Here is a 25,434-nt window from a genome sequence, read left to right as displayed (position 1 = left end):
TGTGTGTGTGTGTGTGTGTGTGTGTGTGTGTGTGTGTGTGTGTGTGTTTGTGTGTGTGTGTTTGTGGTTGGTTGCGTGCGTGCGTGCGATGAATGTTCTTGTCGTCGTTGTTACGAGGAAAACTAAGAGGAAATGACAGCGACAGGAACAGCGACTCGAATCACTAATCAAACATAATTGTTTACAACCGTTTGATCGCCGAGGAAATAACGAAAGGATTAATCGAGATCTGGAGAGACGAATTCGATAGAAGGGGAAGGGCATTGTTGGAGATTCGACAAGAAGGGATGAGAAGATCACTGTACTATACATGCATGTTCTCCAATTCACAAGGACTTTTGGGGTGAAGGGGACGGGAACACGTCTCTAACTGGACTCTATGTGCCACGAGTTCATCTAGTATGAATAGAATGATTCACTCGATTTATTAGGTGCATCGTGGTCAAGATGATTCATAGATTTACGATCGATTGACAACAATTTCAGTTAATCGAGTACTGTTTTAAAAAAGGAGTACTTTGTTCATTGCTATCGTGAAATGTGACATTTAATGAGATAAGCGGATCATCCTGTACTCGTTGAAAAATGTTCAATTATATCGTACTACATGACGAGAATCGAAACGATCAATGATAAAGTTAGGTGATCGTGATTGAATCAAACAATGAAAAAATTCGTTTCTCGTTGACAAACAGAAAAGAGCTAGGCTATTAGAGTATGCCTCGATTCTCGTCCAAGATCGTTAGCATTAAAGTTTCAGCTGCGAACAAGGCTGAATCATCAGCTGAAGGATCAAGCGGTACACTAGCGTTAGAAAATAATACAAGAGTGTGGTTGATCGGAAGGAAACGATGGAATTGGTGAGAAACAAGTACGTGGACGTGAGAGGATGTACATAGAGGTCCGCGCATAAGATTCGAGCAACGAGCAATGAGAATGGACGAGGGAGATGTGATGGATGCAAATGAGGGGACACAGTGTGTAAGCGTAAAATAATGAGAGGAGCTAGATATAATGATAGCGTAAAAAGATGATCAACTTATTGTGGAGATACAGACCATCCTCACCTGGTAAACTTCCCTTGGCGCGGACCCCCCCACGAGCGGACAGCCGCTGGACCCCACGGGCCCCTGAAGTTGCGGGGTTGCGTCCCCCCCTGACTGGCCCACGGGTTTGCGGGCCACCGACTCGGCCACGCGGCACTACTAGTCCACGGCCACGTCCAGCCTGACCAAATAACACACACCCAATCGTTACCCCATCTGACAATTATTACGCTCCTAACGACGTTACTTCACATTCGCATATTTCTTTTTTACTTTCTTTCGAATTCGTTAAACCGCGTACATTTTCATCGCGTGCGCGCGTTTCTTAATCACATTACTTTATTTAATCATTATTTTCTTCCTTTCTTCCTTCCTTCCTTCCATCCTACAACGCTCTCTACGTTCACGGCTTTCGTTTCTCTAGCTTTGGTATCTGTATACTGTCTATTCGTAATCTAACCCTAACTTTTTACATTAGCATAAACGATTAACGGAACCTCTGGTTCCAACATTTCTTTCGACTACATAATCCTATCGATGCGTATGTATGTATTGTAAACTTCTATACCCACTAAATATATATATATATATATATTATACATGTGTTATATACAAACACTGTACACGTACAGCTCGAACATGTATAACGAGTATACATTTGTGTAGACTATGTGCTCGCGTGTGTGTATCGTGTTGCGAGACGTCACGCACGTTATATACATATTAGACATTTTGTACACATACTCGACAGGGCGAGCCATTTGAAAATAGCTTGTCTACTCTTGACGATAACAGAGAATCCGTCCAACTAATCTTGTTTGTCTTTTTGCCAATGTTTCTTTAGTTGGTAGCCTTTTTGCACGCGGTAGCGGACCTGTAGCGGAGATGCGAGGACCAACTTTGTTCGGTTAATTTAATGGAATGATATGCACACCTTTCTACACGTCTCTGTTTATTTCTATATATTTACATTTTTGTCGTAAATGCATAAATATCTGCAGTCCATTTATTATGTATAAACATGATTAAATGGTCCCCAAAGTTGCCCATTAATCATCATGGCCACGACATACCATTCCATTGTAAATAAAATAAAAACAGAGTCGTAGCTCGCGTTTTCTCTACAGTTCCATCTGCAAACAAGTTATTCGTATCGGATTACGCAAGCCTAGAAACCAAGCGATATTCTACAACCAAAAGTAAGCAAGTGTTTTGTTTTAAATGTCTCACCCTGTACGTACACCGTACCACGTAGACACATACTGCGCGGTACGTGTACGTAACGTATTATTTTTTGTTGTATATACATATGTATATATATATATTGACATTATTCACAAAGAGAGGGACAGGCAAAGAGTGTGCGTTGCGCGTGAAAAGTAAACATGAAGAAACAGAGGGAGTTTTGTTAGGAGGTAAATGGGGAATGCGAGAAGATGCTGATGTATGTGTGTGTATATATATATATATATATATACACACGTCGTTGAGACGTATGTAGACAGTAGAACGATGCAACAGAAGGGATTCACCTAGAACCAAATCTTACTAACCACATTTCTTTTTGGTTTTTGTTTTTGTATAGACAGCAGTAGTAGTATTAGCAGAGTTATCCAATGTGGTAAAGCGTAAAGCGAACTGTACGGGGTTGGCGGGGTTACTTTTAAGCGACACAACCTACTGCACTGTCAGCTAGAACAAAATTCAACAAAGTCAAGGTTTAGATATAAGCGGCGCAGCATTACAGCAGCAGGGTAGTATTAAGCGTAAGCGGTTCTTTGTACACCGAAGCAAGCAACAGCCATCAAATTAATATTATTATCGATGCTATCGATTACTAATAACACTAACAGATAACTTTCTCTCTCCCGATTCCACAGACTATGTACACACGAGACAATTCCCTAGGCGATCAAGTATCGAAACTCTTCGTTTCTATCCAACATTATCTCTCATCGTTTTCTCAAGAAACCCTTTCCTCCTATACTCTGAAACGCGATTCGAAATAATAATATATCACAGGTACATGGACTGGTATGCGAGGAATCGACGAATTTTTTTCAATTTATTCGTGTATCATCCTCCCATATTTACACAGAAAGCGACCAAACGTACAAAACCTAACGAAACACATGCACGCTATGCTTCTCTCGCTTTACGGCTAACCTGGAACGTACTCGAGAGACTTTCGACATTTGCACTTTGTTCTCTGTATTATACATGAATAGACTGTTGATTTTATACGTAATGTGTGTTGAATATATTCTGGAATTATTTTAATAATCGTGCTATTTTATTTTGCATAAATCCACGTATCTTTTCGTATATGTTTATTATGATTCCATTATTATTGACTCCAGAATCGAAACTATTAAAGTGACTAGGCTTATTTATTTCAAATGTACAATACTGACCATAGTTCGTCAGACTCGAACAGACCTTCTCTTACACTATTTTTCAACGAACCTAGATCTAAATTACGACTAGTATTTCCATTTGGATTAATCAGAGAACTCGTACGAATGCGTTCCACGGGTGACTGCATAAAAACAAAACGAAAAAAAAAAACGAGTCGTTCTTTAGCATCGGTCGTTCGACACACACGCGCACACACGCAAAAAAACAAATGTGAGAAGACAAGTTTCTAATGCAACAAACATTCCCAACGAATGACTTGCGACGGATGCAGATAATATCGGTTTCGCGGAACAGATTAAACAGAGATTTCAAAAATGATCTTCCGTAACAAGCGAATGCAACGAATTAACTACGGCCAAGCGACATATGAAGAACGTCGTTTCCGATCGTGTCGATCAACGATATAATTTAACAATTAAAAAGTATATATATACATATGTATACATATATAGCAGAATACGAATCGCGTCAGGGACCGTTTTCTACTTGGCACGTAGAAACTTGGGTACACAGCTGACAAATAACGAATATGATAAACGAAAAAACTATCATTTCTCATCGAAGCGATGAAATTCGAAGAAAACAAAGTACTGCCATGATGCAAGAAATACAACAACAAACGTCGAGGTACGCGCGTAATCGTGTACACAACATCATAGCAAAGCTGCCGAGAGAAAAAACTGTTTTCATTTGTAATCGATCCACCTATGTATCTCTCTCTCTCTCTCTCTCTCTCTCTCTCTCTCTCTCTCTCTCTCTCTCTCTCTCTCTCTCTCTCTCTCTCTCTCTCTCTCTCTCTCTCTTTCTCTCAATCTCTCGCTCGCTCTATCATATTTTCTGTCCTAATTATCTGCTCTATCTATCTACCTAAACTATCTATCGATCTGTCGAGTCGGTCGATCAAGTCTTTAGTCAGTCAAATTAAAGTAATGATGGCATAGTCGTAATGATGTTCACAGGGTGCCCAATGCTCTCTTACGGTATTTGGATAACCCTGCAACTTGACATACAAAAATATATATATATCTATCTATGCGTATCATATCCGAGCCACGAGACGCACGTCGCTCTCTGGGGAAAGAGAAAACAAACGTACATGTTGATTGAACGTCATCGACTCGACGAAACGCCACCACAACACCGCATAATGTATTTGTGCGCGAATGTGTGACGACGATGTGTAAAATACTATGTACATATACACGTAATATATACATAAATATATTTCACACAAAACGCACAAAGACAATTACGAGCTGTTTCTTTGTTTTTCCTACGTGCTTTCTGGCTACGGCTGGAATTTCATCAAACGTTTACCAAAAACTGTGATGGATACACATATGTAATTAAGGAGACCTACGACGCTAAAAAAACACTTGCAACCTTGTTTTTCCTTTCTCGCCGAGGAGGATCGAAATATTCGAGAGAAACTTACGCGACAAATTTACAAAAACCTTTTTGTCGTCTCTCTCGCGACCACGTAACTTTTTTTTTTCTTGCTTTTTTTCTCTTGCTCATTTTCCGCTTTTCTCTTACTTTCCTTTTTCTAATAGCTTTTCCCGGCTGTGTTTTCGTTGAAAAATTTAGAATGGGTCTACTATGGCTCAGATATGATTGGCAAGCAATTTGAAAGTGGCAATGTGTTCGGATCACAGGACTACGTTAGTACAAGCGATGATATTAGTTATCGAGGAATTTTAATAAAGTAGGTTTCGAAATTAACACGCACGGCGTTCCCTCCTACTAGCACTTCCTATTATCGTTCACTCGTTCCAAATCATTCCTTCGATTATCCTTAGTCATCGTGCACGCGCATCCGCGAACATACACACGGACGTATATATATAAAAATATATATGTATACACATACTCTCAGTGTAGCACAAGAAGAACAATTTTACCAACTCTAGACTTCTTCTATCGTTTATTCCTCCATGCATACTCTACAGTCTTTTACTCTATGTATAGTACGTATTGGGATTGATACTAAACTCGTCCTTACTACATATTAGTAGCAATTGCATCACACAAGAGGAACGTGCCCACGCATACGGCCGCGTACAGTGTACAGTGCCAGTGTACGGCAGAATGTAACCGAATGATTCTTTATTTCAAGCTGAGGCAGACCTTTGGTTAACTAGGTTTTTCTTTAATATTTCTGCAATTATTCTCTTCTATTTTCTTTATTCTACGGCATGGGCTCCATGTTGTCTAATCTTTCAAATATTCATTCTTTTTTTCTCAAACAATGCTAAATTTTAATCCGACAAAATGTTGATACACCAAACACGTACTACTATAATTCGAAGAGGATACTACAAAGACCAAGACCATATCATTTGAAACAACGTTAATCCCAAATAATCGCCCATCTCTGGCACGCACGCTTTCGCACATTCGCATAGTATACAGAGTATTCGAATAATAACGCAATCGTATGAAACGCACAAACATACAGCCGTACATACGTGAGGAGTAGCGCACGCGTCACAAAAACAATTATAGATAGTTGCATTGGAGTGAGATGCTTACGTATGACACACGTTGTTCTTTTCTTTCTTTGTTTTTTTTTTATTATTATTATTATTATTATTATTATTATTTTTCTTTTTCTTTTAAATTATGTACACATGTATGCCTTACACGTATACCTTACATCGTTAACGAGAAATTGAAGAGGAAAAAAAATGAAGAAAAAGAAGACACTCTAAGTGAACAGGTGTGTGTTTTTTTCTTTTTTTGGAGAGTGTGAAGTTGGATAATGTAATTGGGATTATCCACGAACACTGTGCCACAGTCAAACTACTGCTGATGTGTGCATATTTGTACGCACGTATGCGCACACGTATACGAACGCGTGTATATACACGTGTACAGACACGCACACATGCATACACGAATCATATTAGTATTTGAATCATATAATGATTCAAAAGAACGGAAACGACTTTAGAACGATTAAAAAAGGCGACCCACCGGTTGAGGCTGCCTGCCTCTCCCTCTGGCAGGTGGCGGAGGCGGCGCGTAATCGAAATAGTAATCTTCGTATCGATAATAGTCATCGTAATATGGATCACTGTAGCCACCTCGATAATCCCCATAACCGTAATAGTCGTAATCATAATCTATAAAAACACACATTACAAATAGACCCAAATTTAGCCACGATAATATAAAAAATCCAATTTGACAACTTATTCGAGAGAAAGAAAAAAAAGAGAATAAAAAAAAAATCAAACTAATACTTGTGTCTCGTATAAGGAAAGGCATGCCGGGAAAAGATGGTTCTTTTTTTCTTGTTTTTCTTTTTTCTTTCTTCTTCTTCCTTTTTTTTTTTTTTTTTTTTTTTTTTGTAAAACTCCAATAATAGAAGAAAAAAAGAAAAGAAAAATTTCGCAAATCCGTGTAAAGCGTTTCACGATCACGTTACACGGAAGAAAAACAAACACGTGAGAACGGATTCGGATTAAGATCATCGTGATTGAAAATTATTGTATCTTTTCCTTTTTGTTACGACACTTGGCAAAGAAAAAACTTGGCAACAATTACCCTACCACCATCACGTATCCTGAATAAGATTGAACGCTTCGCGCGGATCATAGAAAATTTGAAAGTCATTTCTTCGTCTAGGTTGTATCGAGTCTGGTAATGGTATTCCATAAAACGATTCACATTCTACAATTTTCGATGATCCGATTAGCGTAACGATGCTTTCAACGTTGAGCATAAATTGAAAAAAGGAAAAAAAATACACAAATCTACAAGATGGTACTTTTACTACTTTCCACTCGTCATTCGATATCGCATCTTACCTATTTCCATGAGAGCTGTAAACAAATTTTTGAATTTATGATGCATACAAAATCAACGAAATACACACGCTTAGGTAAAATGGATTAGAACAAACAACGTAAAAACAAACAATAAAAAAAATATAGAGGGCAAGGAGAGGGAAGAAATGAAAAAAAAAATATATATATATATACGATAGGTTGAAATTCACGGGCAATGTGTTGCGAAAATGTACACTGCCGCCAAGTAAACTCTCGCTAAGGGCACCATGTAATAGGTAAACACAAAACAAACAATACACATGCAATTATTTTGTCGAGTTTAAGATACCTATGTATAAATATGAAATAAAAGAAAACGGGTGTCAGGAAGTGGTAGTGGTAAGGCAACAAGGTGCTCTTATTAAAACGTTAAGCCACACCTGACATACGTATACGTATGTGTGAACGTACATATGCATGAAAACAGTATACGGAAGAATATTGTTTCGAACTCTCAGTTGTACGAGTACGCTGAATTTTTTCTCTAAAATACCTTTGCTAGTGTGGTTCGATACTCGTAAAAGTTACGCGTCGAATACCCGATCAAAGTAACGATAACAAGAAAATTAATAACCATGTTAAATAAAAAGACAAAGAAGGTAAAAAAACACAGTAGTAATGGTAGGCTCAGACCAAATTCAGTCAACGAGATCAAGAAATCGTTAAGAGTACGAGTACGAATAGAAATATTCGGTTTGATAAATAAATAAAGAAAAAGTACAAGTGTTCCGTCATCTGAGCACTTTCTCACTACACAACCTTCCAACACGATACGGTGTGAAATTTACATTGAGCTGGAATTTACATTCGGATGAAATGTCTAGAACTCTAGAGGGACTTTGAATACTTTCCTTCTTTTCTACTTGTAGAGAGAGCTGAAGGCGCGGTACTGTTCGTTTCTACGATAAGATAACTCTGCGCAACAGCGTTCGAACGATCGAGTCGAGTAACGGGGAACCGTGATCTTTCGATCCAAGTCGAGACGAAATTATTTCTAATGGTACTGTCATTCGTCGTTGATACGTTTGTATTTCTAAAGAGATTCCGACGTATGTAACATGCGCGTAAGCCAAGGTATGTAGTGAGATAGTGAAAAATCCCCAAAAGCATGCGGGATGTCTGTGTTACATAACATTACCATAAAACATCGTTATAAATGATCTAACAATGATTCGTGTTTATTTAAATCTGAAAAATAAAGTATTAATATATTTCTCTTGTTTAATCTAACGAGAACGTTCTACCGCTTTTTTTTTTTAAATTTCTTTTACCGTTTCCTACGTTACCATTCTACGCTTATCAAAAATTCTATAAATTCTCGTCAATCCTCGAGCAACATTTCTCGCACATATACATACATATATATTTTATATTTATACCTTAGTCTGTATATCGTGTATTTGCATCATCTCAACGCATAATTCTGTACATTAGTTAAACAAACAATTCGATGCAAATATTAAGAAAGGAACGAGTATAACAATCGTTGGGTAAAACGTTATGGTCTAAGCCTAACGTAAACGGAACCGACTGCAAGCGAAAAGAAAAAACAATGGAAAACAAACCGTAATTTTTCGTTAGATGGGAACAAACACGTGCACGTTCGCGTACACGTTGAATATCTACGGAAGTATTTGTTAAAAGGGGTCGGTGAAATGCGATCAAAAAATGTGATTTTATTACATATACGTAACTGATCAAATAAAATATAGAGTTTCTGGATAGGTCTAAAAAATACCAACGAATCGCGGGTAATACGAAACCTTGTAAAGTACTTACCATAATCGCCTCGTCCCATTTGTCCTCGCATACCTGCACCAGTGCCACGAGGACCTTGGCCAGGCCCGCGAACTGGCATCGGGCCCCCCATCATACTCGGATGCGACGGAGACCCTCTATAAAATGGAACATTTCTTGTTTTACATCCACTCTTGGTGGAAAATGTTGACATTTTAAATGGGTCATACAAGTCTCGAAATTTCAAGGAACCGCGAACAAACTTTTTTCTTTTTATATTTCTCAACAGCAGCGCGGGGTAGTTCGGTCTAAAGAGGGTACCAATTACACTTTCGCTGCATTAAAATAGATACTAGGCTTGTCTGTTTTAAATTCTTTACGCATCATTTCACACGAACGATCTATTTGTTATGTAGTTCAAACGTGAGTATATACTCGGTTGATATAAACATACAACAACTCACCCGGTCCGACCCTGCAACATTTGTAACATTCTTCGTTCCCTGGCACGAAGCATTTCTTCTTTTTTCTTCTTGTCAGACGGTGGTTTTGCGAGCGACACCTCTATGTGAGAACCTCCGATTTCTTTACCATTTAGTTCGTTCATTGCCTGAAACAGAAACACACGAAGCGTTTGGTTCGGTTTCCTTTAGTTTGAATCATTATGAACAAAAATTCTCAATTTAACAGGCTATTATAAACAAAGACAATTCTCACCTTAACAGCATTGTCTCGTTCTTCGAAATGCACGAAAGCGTAGTCCTTGATCTTTTTCACTCTCTCGATGTTACCGTATTCTTCGAAACACTCCTTCAGCTTCTCCTCTGAACAATCTTGCGTCAAGTTCTTTACATACAGTACGCGCACCTGGAACACGTGATCGATTGGTTAATCAAGTTCATCGACGTACCATCGACTGGAGAGAATGTATCGTTCCCCCTGAGCGTAATAGTTTAGTTACTTTAGACATGGTTTGTTCGTCTGGCTCTTCCTGCGGATCAGCCCAATCGACTATGATATCACAGCCCCACACCTTGATACGACCGGTGCTTAATCTTCGTTTCGCTAAGGAAGCTGCTTTGTGAGATTCATATTCTAAGAAGCAAAAACCTCTATTTTTCTTCTTATCGTCCGGTGAACTGTAGATAATCACCTCGGTCAGGCCAGCTGTACGATGAAAAATTATACAAAAACGATCAATAAGGCATCTATCGGACGATCAACAGAAGAAACGAATATGTACATCTACGTTTAAAGAAAAGGAAAAAAAAGGAAAAAAAAAAGAAACAACAACAATAACAATAATAATAATAATGATGATGATGATGATGATGATGATGATGATGATGATGATGATGATGAAAGAAAGAAAGTTGAAAAAATAAGCGCGAATAAGGAAAATTTAGACACTTGAATTACTTTGAACCGGAAGCTTTCGATTTCTCTAATAGTACGATGAAAAAAAAAAAAGGAAGAAAAAAATATCCGTAGAATGCTAATTGAACTATGCTATCGGCGTTAGCGATACTCAAAATAAAAACAGGACAAAAAAAATAGAGAAAGGATGGAAAAAACAGGAAACAAGTAAAATCAAGGGACAGAGAAATAAAAATCCCAAAAGAAAAATAGAAAAATAAAGACCGAAGGAATGAGAAACTCAAACCGTGTGAAATTTGTCATCTATTTAGATAATTGAACGATACCTGTAAAGTATCGATATGTGTATGTATTGTATTAAGAATTCCAATATTATGCGTAACGCTTCAATTGACCGTTGAGAAATACCGGAATTGTTTCACGAAAGATAATAAAGTGACAGCACGATCGAGAAGGGAAATAATCTGTTTTTTTTTTCTTTCTTGCATTACAAAGATAGTAGTTGTCTTTACCTAAAAAGCATTCGAATATTCTTCCAACTTTATGCTACTAATGCACAAAGTGTATCTAAATTGTCATCCAAAGAAGCCAAAAATACGAAAACTCGCGACTTTGACGCATTACCAAACTGCCCGCAATGTTACGTTACTTTCGTTCGTTAAATTTACTAGTTTATTTATCTATTTGCAGTTTGATAAATGATCCAAGTCTCGAGCCTTCGTTCACTGCGAAATTCTGATTCTGAAATTGTCAAAACTCGACACACAAAATATGACATTTCTCCACTTTCGTTACTTTTCCAGTTTCTTCGGCAACCGATGCTCACATGTACGGTACCACGTGCGCACTCCTCTATTCTGAACGTTACCAATTTTCAGGATAAAATGGTCACAGGTGGTAACAGTAGCGTGTGTGTACAGCTGTCGGGAACCTGGGCGAGTACATACGCACGCGTATATAAAACAAAACGCACCACACATAGCCATACCGCCGCACACGCGAGCGCGAGCACGCCCGCACACACACATCACTCTCGTAATCGCGTTGTAACGGGTATACGAATTACGTTACGGGTAAACAATCTTCATGAATAAAAAACAGTATTTTTGTTTGGTGTTTTGCTCGGGTATCGATCGATATGAAACGTTGGATGAATTTGTTAGGCCGTGAGAGCAAAGTGCATTTGAATTGACTAGAAATTAAGAATCAAAAGAAAAAGATAAATCTACGAATAAAACGATATTTATACAATTGTGAACAAATTAAGGAGAAACATTGAATGAGATTAAGAAACTATGAACATGAAGCATATTAGTATTCGTTACGTAATACTATACTATACTATACATAGATGCATCTTCCTACTGACGTTCTGAAAACTCGACCCATATGAACAAAACATACCGATGTATGTATATTCTTGGTTAAGCTTGAAAACAAATTCTTTTCCATACTATTACATATGTATATCTTTGTCTAATTTGCAAGTTCTGACCACACTTTGTCCTCACAGCTGCTATATGTACATGTTACATACTTTGGGAGATCGAATCTTTACGAAATAAGATATATTCTCGTAATGAGAAGCTGTCGTTTGCTTGCAATAGTACCAGCGTAAACGTAACGTGTATTCGTACACGTGTTACTCCACGTGACGTGTATACGTGTATTTATATACGCAACATGCATTCGTACATATCGTATATACGTACACGTAGTTCCTCCGAAAAAGTGTGAAACCCGCATTTAACCCTCTCAGTGCCTAATAACAATGTATTATCGTTGGCTACGGTCAGTTCAAGTGTCAGCAACGATAGATCGCTGTGAATTAATTACAGCGATTAAACGAATGATTAACGCAGTCACTTGTTCTATACATAAAAGAGTAATAATTTGTTTATCTGTAAAATACTGTTTATAGAGGGTGACCAAGGAATCGAATTCTCTTCATAATTCTAAATGAACGTCATTTAACATCATTTTGAACAGTGAAATCTCTTGAACGTGTTTCTTTGAAATGTTTCAATTACTAGAAACAGAACTAGTATCTAAAATGAACACTATTTAACAGAATTGTCAGCAAACATTGAAATAATTCTAGTCGTTAATTAATTTGATCTCCATTTCTCAAATAGTTTCTTTTTCGCATTTCCTATTGTTGAATTAGCGTAATATTTGTTTCAAACTTGATCGGGCTACATCTTCTTGAATAGGTACTGAAAGGGTTGAGATAAACTTGTTGCGAACACAAGCTGGAGAAGAAAAAGAAAAACCACTCGACGCAACATAATCTACTCGTAGACCGGAGGATAGCAAACGTAAATGGTCAGCTATCGCTCGAGAGAACGTTTCTTGCATTTCCAACAGAACGGACAAACCTTTCTTCAGGATTAAAGTACAGAGGAAGTGGGAAAGATAGTAAACTTTACCGAACGGAACATTAACGAACATCGTCGTGTCGTCAGAAACAAAACCATAGAAACTCGTAACCGTTAGAAAAGCATTCTAATACGCCAGGAGTATCGTTAACAAACTGTTAGAAGAGAATCATTTAAGAAGCTCTATTCGTATTTAATGAAACGCCACACGGATAGGTTTTTCACTCCATGTAATCAAATCCATCGGGACCGAAGAAATTCTTATTGAAAAGACGTACACCTACCCTCGATTTATGTGCTACTACTTTTCCTTTATGAACAAACTGATTACTAAAAATAAAATCTGTACCAAAGAAAAAATTAATATATGTTTTTTTGGTAGCGTTCTTGCGTTCATAGCGTCATTAAACAGTTTGAACGTTAAATACTCTCGAGGAACGATTTACTTTATCAGGATTAATAATAAAAATAAATAAATAAAAATTCAAGTTAATGATATCTATGACATCAACGATGTTGTCGTATAATGTCATTGGAAAATTGAATTACAAATATTTGCCTACGCCTCTACAAATTATTTCCACACGAGAATATGTAAAAGAGCTCAGAAAAATTAAAATACCTCAACATGTTAGTTAAAGCAATAAATCTACACCAACGAAAGAGTCCATCATTTCTTTTCTAATCAATCAACCAACAAGTGACGAGAAAAGTCACATCCATAAAAACCAAAACTAAAGTTACGCCTTTAAATAAATATTTACAGATTTTCTCTTGTAAATCGAGGGATGGGTGTTGAATTGTGATCGAAACAGAATGAACAATCATTAAATAGAATAGTTGGCATGCTATTAAAATTCTCATGCACTGCAGCGACTTTATCGCGAGTCCATAATATGTAGATTCGATAGTATATAATTGAAATCGAATTCTCGTTTGAACGCTTTTCGATTAGAGTAAGGTATGGGATTTGTACGCACGACCGATGATATCGTAACAGACTTGTTTTCATATGTGACAAGAAAACATCTGTGAGAATATACTTGGAACACAAGTGTTTTGCTTCTGAACGTTATAATTAATCGCTAACCATTGTTTGCTCTTTTCGTTAAAACATAGTTCTTCTCTCCTTCCTCTCAGTTTAAAAGCTGAGTATACATATACGTGTATGTATGTATGCATATGTGTATGATGTGCGTGCGTGCGTGCGTATGCGCGCGTGTGTGCGTGTGCGTGTGCGTGTGTGTGTGAGTGTTTTGTGTATGCACTTAAACGGCAAGGCATCCGATGCGAACGAACCGACGTTTAATCTTAAACACACACACATACACACGCACACACACACACAAAAGAAAAATACGTACGGCTCGTTTTAGAGATTGTTCAGAGTGAATTTGTAATGATATCAGTGTGAAGGTTGTAATATTATCGCCAAGACAATATCAGATGCCCTGTCACCACCCCCCTTTCTTTCGATACATTCATGTTTTCAACTTTAACCACCTTATATGCCTCGTGAATCCGACTGTTCCATTTCAAAATTATTTTTTCCTTTCTCTTTCTGTTTCTTTTTTTTCCAGAAACTCCTTGATCTCCTCTCTGTGTCCAGACTTTAATATTACATGCAAGAATGCTATGCAAACACACACTGAAAATGTGACAAGTAACCACACACACATTCGCTTCCAATCACTCTTGATCGACCATCAACAAACAATAAAAAAAGAATATATATATATATATAGCAATTAATTCCGAAAATGTGAAAACGTTCGAGAAAAGAATGGAAACTTTCCTACAGCCGACCATGTTTTGCCAACAAATATGCAATGTTCGTGAAATGTTAATCCTAATCGTATGGTACACAGAACGAAATTAAAAAATTTTTTTTAAAATATTAGACGAGACACTGTGCGTTACTGTTCTTTTTCTATACCCTTCACACTCTTTATCGCCCTTCTTGTAATCTCACGTGCCCCAAAATCAATTTCACGAGGATAAAAAATATCTTTCGCGAACGTGGAATTTTGTGAAATGGTGCCAACTCCTTTGTGTACACTGTTTTCTAGACACATTTCAATCGAAATTATTATTAAAAGTCTCAAAGATTATTCGTTAAGCTTTCCAAGGGTCTCTAGGTTTACCGTTATTCCGTAAGATATTAAACGAATTAAATTATATTCTTCGACTACTGTTTTCCTGCGATTTTATTATATTTACGGTGAAATAAATTTGTTCGTTATTTAAAAAGAACATTAGTATTCGTTGAATCTAGGCACGTGGACACGAAGGAGTTGAAAAACTGAAATACGGGATCAAAAAATAAATGTATTGGGTGTAAAAATGAATTCTGTGTTTCTGTATTCGATCTTTCGTAACTCTAGTTCAAACATTTGAATATACTCCAAGAGCCAATATACTTCAGACTTGAGTCATAAATTCATTGCAATGGAGACCTAAAAGCTTGATAATGTAACATGTAACAAAACAACGATTAAATATTTCTACTAAATCTACAGTTACAAATAATTCGATACAAAGACCCAGAATTAATTACTACACCGATTATACACATAAAATTGAGTTCCAAGAAAAATATGCACAAGTTTCCTTGATCGTGGGGCACAGCCAAGTACAAGCGAACGTTAATCGATTGCGGGCACTTTTCGTTAGAGAAATGAATAAATAACAGAAGAAAAAAGAAAGAAAAAGAAGAAAAAAAAATTGGAATTGCAAAGCGAAGAAACTCTCGTACCAAATGATAAAATAAAGTACGTGGAGATCCCGTAAACGAGAAACAACGCGCGAAACGTGCGTGGAGATGAAACAACGATCGTCTATTTTGCCCCGTGGTTGTCGTAGCAAACATTTTTCGAAAGAAATTTGCCTAGCCGAATAATGATACGATGAAGTTGAAGGGGGCTGGAGAGGGAGAGATTTAAAAAATTCGTACCCGATCCGAGCGGGTTTTTGAAAAATCGGGGGAATATAAAAACAGCCGATTCGTTAAGAGTTAAAAATTTTTTTTTGTTTGTCCCCACCATCTTTCCCATAGAACTTCCTTTGGTTTACTGCTTTGCTGATTTAAGGACAATTGTCAACTTACGTGCGTGCTTTGTAAATTCTTCGAACAAGTCATCTCGGTCTCGATTCTTTGGAATATTTCCCACAAACAAGCGGTGATTGTTATAAGATACGGTAACACCAATCTTTTTCCCTTTCCGAATCTCATAATCATTCAGCTGTAAGAATAATGTGGAAGGAGAGTGCCAATTAAGCTTGCCTTTAATAATTTCACCTGCTTATTGGCTGTCTGAACGTGGGATTTCGTGAAGCGACCTTCAGGGAGATAATTTCTTATTTTGTTTTTGTTTTCTTTTTTTTCTTCTAGTTTTTTAGTTTTTTAGTTTTTTAGTTTTTTAGTTTGTACAGAATCGTACACGTTATCGAGGGTCGAGGGCAAGCAATGTTTACCGAGGATCGTGAATCGTTTTGGAGGCAAAAGATCAAGGGGGACAACTGCGTACAGGGTTTGCTTTGGAGAGTTGATGAACAGGTGAGGGTTGGTTTGGATGGTATGAGTGGGTAGGTGGATGGGAGTGCCTGTCCGTTTGTTAGCGAGCCAAACGCCCCAGCGGTCCACGCAAAATCTCCCATGCTCGAGGCCCAGTCATGAATCGCGTTTTAGCGTGTTCGCGAGCAACTCCTAAGTAACCGCGCAGGACAACGCGTTCCTTTCGATTATCGAGTCATTCGAAATGATCTCAACGATTAGAATCGTGCTCTATTGCTTCCACATTTTCTCTTTCAGTTTACTCCGTCTCTTTTCCGCAATCTTCACTGACGGCTAAGAGAACGAAGACATCGATAGCCCAGAAGATCGACGAGTCGACAGAGCCGGATTAAGACGGCAATTAAACAAACTATCTCCCAATTCGTGGAGGAAATATCGAAAACCTGAAAGCTCTACTTGCGTTTATTGAAACAGTCACACGCGAGTAAAATTTTTCGAAATTTTCGGCGAGATCCCGAAATCGTTCTCGAACCTTGGAATGTTCATGCACAAATGCAGTCAACTCATGTTTCTAACCATCGAGCATTCGTTGATACTTCTGGTAACGTTTTCGACCTTGCAGTGAATCCTTTTCCAGATGCACTCGTCCCATTTTCCGTTTACAAATTTCAATTCATACGATCAATTTACCCAAGAGAACCCACGAGGTCACAAACCTTCCAACGAATAATAACAAATGCACAAAGGTCAGAAATATAAGTGTCGGTGAAACAACAACAACATCAACAATAATAATAATAATAATAACAACAACAAGAACAACAACAACAACAACAATTGCAGATCTTAATCCGGCGCCGCGAGTCGACCGCGCGAAATACATAAGATCAGGACGACTCGAATGAAATTGACAGAAATTATAATAGCTGGGTGGGAGAGTGGAGCGGAAAGCAGGAAAAAGACGAGGAGGGATCAAGATTCATCGCAGTAGATGGTGATGAATGGTGGCTGCGGTAGCGGTTAAACGACGGTGATGATAGCAATGGCGGCAGCGGCGCAACGGTGGCAGCAATGAAGATAATAAAGGAGCCTGGAGACAGTAGAAGGTAGATGAACAGACGAAAACGATGGGAAAGGGTTGAGGAACACGATGATGAATAATAATGGGAAGCGATCAACTCATAACTCAACCTAAATATGCGAGGAAAAGAAGACTTGGACCAGAGAGGTGTTACTTGTTCACTAATAAACCGAGAGGCAAGGAGACTGACCAGAACTGAAGGTGCCACAGGTTATATCGCAGATCGCACGCGCGATCATCATTTTTTTTTATCTTGGATGCTCCATAATTCCATACCATCTACAACCACTACTTAAAAGCTACCACTCGTAAGTTACAATACAGGTAGACAGGTAGGTATAGGTAGATAGGTAGGTACACACGCCTCGAATTCACTTTACCTGTTAATTTACCAAATTCCTCCAAGATCTCCTCTTTGCCTTTTGACTTTGGTATGTTCCCCACAAAAAGTCGTAGATTAGGAACGCTAATGTTTACTTTCAGATTCTTGCCGGGTTTTATTTCGTGATTATCGAGCTGTGGGATGAAGAAAACAGACACATGCCTAATATTGTTCCAATGAGATACTTTGGGTTTTTTTTTTGTTTTTTTTCTTTTTCTTTTTTCTACGTAATTGCGACAAACGGGAGAATTTAGGAATTTTTTTTTTTTTTTTTGAAAATGTGCAATTTAGTGAAACGATTAAACATGGCGTGGTTCCATGAAAGCGAGAAAGTGGCATGCGCTTTGTCGCTCGAGTCTTCACAATATAGGAAACCGGCGTACACGTATCATTGTGCTCCTGTAAACAAATTTTAAGCCTACCAATTTTCCAAATTTTGTTACAAAAATTGTCACTGTCCAATGAAAGTTAACCAATTAGGTAAATATACCCCTAACCAATTAGACCACACGAGATACTTTTTTTTAAATATTATTTTTTTTTTTCGTCGTCATTATTCAGGAAGGTTCTCCACTCCCAATTTTGCCCACTGAGCAAAGAGGAGAGCTGGAAAAAGAAACTCATCCATAGGATATCATTAATGTATGTACGTACGTGTGTGTGTGTGTGTGTGTGTGTGTGTGTGTGTGTGTGTGCGCGCGTGCGCGCGCGCGCATGTATACATGTATACGTATGCGATGTATTTACCTATGCGTGTATATAGTATATGTAGAATGTATCGGTATCTATGTATGCATCTACGTATGTATGGATGTATGTATCCATCTATGTCTCTCTGTATTCAGTGTAGTAGTCCATAAATATTTGGGGATGTGTTGGATTTAATTATGTACTTAAACATGAATCGATGGTCAGGGACATATATGTACGCATATGAGACAAATATGTGGATTGTTCCTAACGAAAACCATTTGTTCGTAAATTTCGTTACTTTTTACCATTAGTGAAACAATGCTAAGACATTTGCGTTGAAAACTACCGGAAAAAAAAGCGAGAAAACGCAAGTGACAACATAGAACAAGCCACATGGGAATATGAAAAACTTCGTTCGAAATGTTTAATGCAAAATCTAGAAGAAAATAAACAGAATTTAAAATCACGAAACATATTTATCGTATTTATTCAATCGAAACGATAAATATTAAAAGTAATTAAATACTAATATTCGGTACACACCAGATTTGATTATTCTTCATTTTAAATTAAACAGGATGAATGAAAAAATTAAACAAAGTAATCTGTAAGCCATGAAATGAAAAAATAGCAAAAAGATGTAAAAGAAGTACTATATATACATATATATATATATATTATTTAAACATTTCGAAAGACCACATATTTTGGTAGCAATAACAATTTTGTAACATTTCTAACAAATTTTGTAAATAAAAGTGAAGGGAATCGATTTGTCCATAGCAAGATATCGTAAACTAGGGTAACAGAATTATGTACGCTTCACAAACACGTACCTACGCAATAATAAAGAAATTTGTGAATATTTACATACCTCCCTAACAGCTTGCTGTGCCGCTTCCCTGTTAGTAAAAGTGATAAATGCATATCCTCTGTTGCAACCTGCCATTGGATCCATCATTAGTCTTAAATCCCAAATCTTTCCACATTTTTCAAATAATGGAATCAACTCGTCTTCGTACATATCTTTTGGAATTTTTCCACAAAACACCTTTGAAAAAACAACCGCGTATTTGACATGAAAACCAAATAGATCGATTCCAATTGTACCTTTGCTTTTCAAACGGGAAACACACGTAAAAAAAGAAACGAACGAATCTTTTTTTACTTACCTCGCAACCCGTTCCTGGAGTAGGACCTTCCCAATTCGGAGGAGGTCCGCCGTACTTTCTCTGTCCTGTCGTTACATCCAATGGATAACCGGTTCGTTCGAGGATCATCTGCAACATTCGTATACATTTTTGTATCAACCGTGTAGTACGGATTACAATTTAAGAAATGTGCAAATTTTATATCGATGAAATATAAACGTACCTTTATTTTATCCTCATCCGGTGCTTTTGGAGTGGTACTGGTACTGGTACCTTGACCAGCTCTGCTCTTTTGTCTATAAGTTTTCATAACTCCGCAAAGGTATGCAGATTTATTTGATACGTGTTCTAAATTTGACTCCAGGAATTGTGTGAGCACATTTAACGCGCCGTCGACAGGAAACTCTTTTAATGCATCCAATGCTCTTTCATCCAAATCGACGTGAGCCAATTTTCCTGTCTTGTAAATTTCATCCAGTTTTGCAGCTACTTTCTCGTCCAGTCCGTATTGAATTAGTTTAGAAAAATCTTCTGTTCTTTCTACATATTCCATTTCCTCTTTAGACTGTTTTTCTTCCATTTTTATTTCCCCATTCCCTTCTGCCATAGCTAAACAAAAAAAAAAAAGAAAGAAAGAAAGAAAGAAAGAAAGAAAGAAAAAATTTCAAGTATCAGAACAATGTTGCGAAAAGAAATGTGGTTCTACGTCAAAATTTTAATTATTTAGATCGAATATCCTCAAGTATTCTACAATTGAAATACACAAACATTGATTCGATTTAGATGCATGTGAAATGTAAGATGAATTATTAGACTATCTTTTGTTCTGTAAATGTGTGTTATACGCGCTTTCATTTTGCTGGGAATCAGATTCAAAGAATAGAGGGTTCTAATATTCTTTTCGAATACATAAACAAATCTCAGGATGCGTTATTAAAAGGTTATCGCGATCGAGCAGTTGAAAACAATTAGCTTCTGAAAACGTGTTCACGACAACACGACGTGATTAGTTTATCGTATAAAAAACACAACTTTTTTCATAAACTTTACATACAGTTCAGTCAACGATACTGTTACCAAATACCGAGGCGATTTCATGCTTTGACACAGCTCATAATGCAATCACCCTTTCGGCTAAAAATACAGTTTGTGGAAAGGATCGAACAAAAGCGTATCGAGAAAAATAAATTGCGATTCAAAATTCCAATGGAAGAAATCATTAAGTATACACGAAAATATATGTATAATAAAAATTTAAAGTTTCCTCGTCATTTCTAAGCAAAAATGTAGTATAGAAAATACAGGAAATGCGATCAACTCTGAAGACCGGGGACCTGACCATCTGCTTCCAACACCATATAACGCGTGGAATATGCATTTCCCGCGTTAACGAACACAAGCCACGTTGTTTTCAAAATATCGCACTTTCTTAGTCGAGCATGAAAACGTTGGATACAAAAAATGTACGCGACTCTCCTAATCTCTCACTGATGACATTTTCTCTAAATTGATCAGTGTGAAAGTTAAAATAAAATAAAATTTGTATCGTTCGACAAGACTGTTTGATGCACGATAATCAAATTATTAGGGTAGAGAAAGGTCTAAATAACGTAATTTTAATCTATAAAACACGATTTATGCCCTGAGAGAACAACAATTGAAATTTTTCGCATATAACTTGCCGGCCGGCAATGGAACTGCATCCATATTTCTTGAAGAATGCGATGCACTTTTGCACTCACGATAACATCAACACATGCCTTTTCGATCAATGAATCTCCGCTCGCATATAGAAACACATGATTCGAGAAAGGCGCGCAAACGAAAAAAATCCCGTGGCGTTGCGAGCCGAAAAACGTTTCTTTATACCTTAGAAAGTAAATGAACGAAATCCTCCTGCGAGGAAATGGCGATAGACGTCAACGTGATTGCAGACTACGGGGTTCACAAAACGACGCGCAAAGATACGCTCGAACCCAGCGACACGAGTTAGCCATTTTCTTTTGAAGCGCATTCGCGAATTCTGATTGGCTCGTGCAAAAAACCGAGAAGAAAAAGTTGCCGTGCAGTATGCACTTGTATAAAATAACGAATCTCGGGTCTGAATTCGTGTAGACGACGCGTTATGTACACTTGTTCCATATGCGAACTTCAATATTGCGAATATTAATCGCAGGGAATATTTCTATCTTTTCTAGAATCACTTTAATACGAATTAAATGTACGGTATGCGTCTCGAGTATTGGCATATATACATGTATATGTATATGTATGCATTCGTCGTATTAAACTTACTTTCCCACCGTTTCGATCAGTTTTTTTCTTGTTTCTTTTAAGGATTTAATCAGACTTTAAACGGGGAAATGCTTATTTCTGGCTATATCTGGTTAAAATGAAGTCGTGAGAATGATACGATTGAATTGAAACTAACAAAAGAAAAACGAACACCGCCGGTAGAATGAACTTGTTTTTCATAAAATCCATCTTGTACAAATCCATCTTTGTTCAAAGTTATGTCTTGAATTGTAAGATATACTGCGTAAAAATAGCGATTTAACCAAGATATATTCAATGTTGAATGTTAAAGATTCTAGGAGAGAGTTTACTTTGTACAGATGATATTCAGATAGTCTGATGTTTTATATGCATATATCTACGATCTATAGGTTACACAACATTTTCAGACGATATTAGTTTGTAAGAAACGACAAGAAACGACAAGAAACGACATGTAAGAAAGCAACAGGAAAACTGTTTGGCTATAGGCGCGAGAATCGAGTCGGCATCAAATACCATAACCTCTTAAATACGATGACACCGTGATGAATAAATGCGCGCGTAGGTATCCAAGTATTGCTCGATAACGAAAAATACACTCCGATTCTCGTCGAGACGAGGCCGAAAAATATGAGTATACGATATAAAAATAGTGTACCTGTACGAGATTCGAAATCTTCACAGTATTAATTTTGAGTAAATCGAATGACGGAGCACCAGATACGTCACAAAAACAGAGTCACAATCCTCCAATTGGTATAAAATTCATATTCCGGATTCCACCAATGTTAACGCGTGCTCGAACGTGTAATATCGCTTCACTTTCGCGTTTTTATTATATGCCACTGTGTTCTAATATTGCGTTAAGATATAATAAACACTTTGTTGTAGAACCAAAGAAGATGTAATGCAGTGAATTTAGTCTTGTAGGCACTTGCAAAGTTCTGATAATATTGCAACGATGATGACAGTAAGTGGAGTAAGCCCGGGCGCAGCGTTTTGATATCGTGTAGTGCCTACATAGCCGTAATGCATAAATTGGACTGTCTCGCTGAAAGAGCGGTGCAGTGGTGCAAGCCCCACAAAACCAAACCAGTTTCCTCGCTCGCTTGCTAGTTGCGCCCCAATCCAATCCGATTCAACCGCTTACCTCTCTTCGCGGTATATGCGAGCCCCGCCTTAGTCAGACCCGTCGCAACTGCCCTCAGGGCCCCCCAACCCCTCCCCCCGCGCCACTTTCTCACAATTTTTCATAACTCTTTTTTACCAATCCTTCTTATTTCACTTAACTTTTTTCTCAACTATTCACGTTCACGTTATATGTCTCTCAACTATTACCTCGTATTGCTACACATTTGATTTGTTTGTAATCAAATTTCAAATATTAATAACGTGAGAGATATAGTCAAACTTGTATGATTTGAATCTCTACAAGTTAAATTGTTTATCATTTTATAACTAACCTCTAATGTAACAGTACTTGAACGAAACTTGACAAAATTATATTTGATGAATCATTAGTGTCTAATGATTTTGTGATCGTATGTATTCATAACATACCTCATATTCGCGCAATAAACAGCGATAGAATGTTACAACAACGTTTAAAAATACAATCATGTTTTGATCGAACAATGCAACAAATTTCATTTTCTTTTTCTTTTCCCGCGTGGTAATAGCTTTATTACAAATAACCCTCCTGTGCAAAACAATACGTCACGTCTTGCGTGTTAAGAATCGAATTGTCTCGTTTCTGGAACGTTACAAAATTTACGGACTCGCAGAAGGTCAACGTGATAATAGCGTCAAGGAACGGTAAGAGGATAAAGTAACTATGTAGGTGTTCTGTGCATCCACATCCATACGTGCATACGCGGGATTTTTTGGTAGCTGACACAAAGCCCGCTAACGGTAACGAAACATTTAATATTACAATTTTTACTACATCTCACGACTGTATTTACAACGAGAAACGAAGTTTTGTAATTACGATACTGTCTGTGCTCTTATCCTTTAGAGTTTAGAGAATCCTTTTCTATTTCCTTCCACTTCTACTTAAAGTTCTACTTTAAAGTAGAAGAACATGGCACAGATACCGAGATACGGTCCTGAATTCAACCGTAAACCGCCTGTCTGGTTGAGCACGCACCCGCGTCCCTCGAACGAGAAGGAGGAAGAGAGAAAGGCGATGCTTGCACACTCGCTTGCAGAAACCTGTTCCTTCGGAACTTTTCCGTTTTCTTAACAATTATTTTTATTCGTCTGGACGGCCTGGCTATCGAAAATGAACTTATCGATGCAGAAACTATCTGTAATCCCTGGACTACAGAACATCGATCAATTACGTTTTATTTAATCGTTGCATTGCTCGTTTCTTCCTCTCTCCTTTCGATCGTGATCCGGTCTCTCGTTCTATCTCTCATTACTTAGCTGTCTGCACTCTCCGCAGACAATGCATTTTTTGCTCGACTCTGGAGCCATTGTCGTGGGAGGTTGGGATTTTAGAGTAGAAAAATACTTGTACATATACATATATCGGATCCCCTCGAAATTATAAAATATCCATTCGCACACATCGTCCTTGTTCCTTTTTACTGAATTTTACTCGATGTAAACGTTTGTATTATAAAAATATAAATGATTGCTGATCCGAAAAGCTGTTTTGTTTGTATCGATATGTACATATTTTCAACATATTATCATGCTCTGAGCGATACGCGTTTAATCAAGAAATTATGTGATAGCTCGTTAAAGAAGAGAAAATGTTACAATATGTATACAATTTTTGAAACGAATCAAAATCATCATTCATCATTTCTATCGAGAATATTTCAATCGAAATTAAGTAGTTGTTTCACATGAAAGGTTTTTGTTTTTGATTGTAATATTAAATTATTAAATGAATGACCCCATGGGAGACTATTTCCCACGTTAATATCGAGAGTCTTGAACTGTGAACGAGCATTACAGAAATTTTCTCAGGAACCACACAGCCGGACAGAGGAGACCCCCAGCAAGTTGTCTCCTCGAAATACTTGTTTAGGTATGAGACATTCTCTTTTTTTCGCAGATAAATAGGGGTGAACCTGTATTGGGACAATAATGCCACAGCGAGCAGAATACTTTGGTACTTGGGAGAGTCAAATCCCTGGGGGGTCGTTGGACCAGGGCGCTAGGTGAATTACCATAATAAAAGATATTTAAATGTTATCTCATATTAAGCTATAGTTTACTACTTTTTCTTCTTTCTTCTGAAAATTCCGTAGACACAGCTTCCGCCGCAATCTGTTTTCCTTACAACAAATGAACACAAATCGAGATTGCGGTACGTCTTCAAGTAAAGACAAAAAAAATCGTCGATATTCTCATCTAGATAAAAATATCGAATCGAACAAGTATTTTTTCGTTTGTTTAACCTTCAACGATATCAAAGTCCATAAGGGTATTTCCAAATGTTTTACATGTCTGAATGTTTTTGTTCTCCCATAACTTCCAACCTTTCCTTTGTTCCTCATAAACTTTTCTAATCGTTACTGGTTGAACCAAA

General features: G+C 37.4%; 1 protein-coding gene across 15 annotated transcripts in view; it reads right to left on the bottom strand.

Annotated features, from left to right (window-relative positions):
• Positions 1 to 22,963, bottom strand: part of LOC128877590 (heterogeneous nuclear ribonucleoprotein R) — a 25,615-nt gene extending 2,652 nt beyond the window's left edge. Inside the window, exons 1-13 of one of the 15 annotated variants that reach the window (XR_008457263.1) lie at positions 21,293 to 21,453; positions 19,834 to 20,219; positions 19,632 to 19,739; positions 19,334 to 19,510; positions 17,765 to 17,900; positions 9,996 to 10,201; positions 9,752 to 9,901; positions 9,499 to 9,644; positions 9,077 to 9,192; positions 7,277 to 7,291; positions 6,441 to 6,589; positions 2,600 to 4,464; positions 1,100 to 1,227 (exon numbers count right to left, since the gene is read on the bottom strand). Coding sequence is in view for 12 of the 15 variants with exons in the window: in XM_054125016.1 (XP_053980991.1) it covers positions 1,059 to 1,227; positions 6,441 to 6,589; positions 7,277 to 7,291; positions 9,077 to 9,192; positions 9,499 to 9,644; positions 9,752 to 9,901; positions 9,996 to 10,201; positions 17,765 to 17,900; positions 19,334 to 19,510; positions 19,632 to 19,739; positions 19,834 to 20,219; positions 21,293 to 21,317 (1,783 nt within the window). In the remaining 3 variants the exon portion in view is untranslated. Of the gene's footprint in view, positions 1 to 1,058; positions 1,228 to 2,599; positions 4,465 to 6,440; positions 6,590 to 7,276; positions 7,292 to 9,076; positions 9,193 to 9,498; positions 9,645 to 9,751; positions 9,902 to 9,995; positions 10,202 to 15,895; positions 16,032 to 17,764; positions 17,901 to 19,333; positions 19,511 to 19,631; positions 19,740 to 19,833; positions 20,220 to 21,292; positions 21,454 to 21,479; positions 21,609 to 22,545 lie in introns of those variants that run through there. The other 14 variants (XR_008457264.1, XR_008457265.1, XM_054125020.1 and 11 more) reach the window with 14 other exon arrangements.
• Positions 22,964 to 25,434: the final 2,471 nt, after the last annotated feature.

This window comes from Hylaeus volcanicus, chromosome 5 (assembly GCF_026283585.1).
Source record: "Hylaeus volcanicus isolate JK05 chromosome 5, UHH_iyHylVolc1.0_haploid, whole genome shotgun sequence".
NCBI classification, from domain to species: Eukaryota; Metazoa; Arthropoda; class Insecta; order Hymenoptera; family Colletidae; genus Hylaeus; species Hylaeus volcanicus.
Note: the sequence above shows the minus strand (reverse complement) of the source record. Positions and strands in the feature narration are given on the sequence as shown.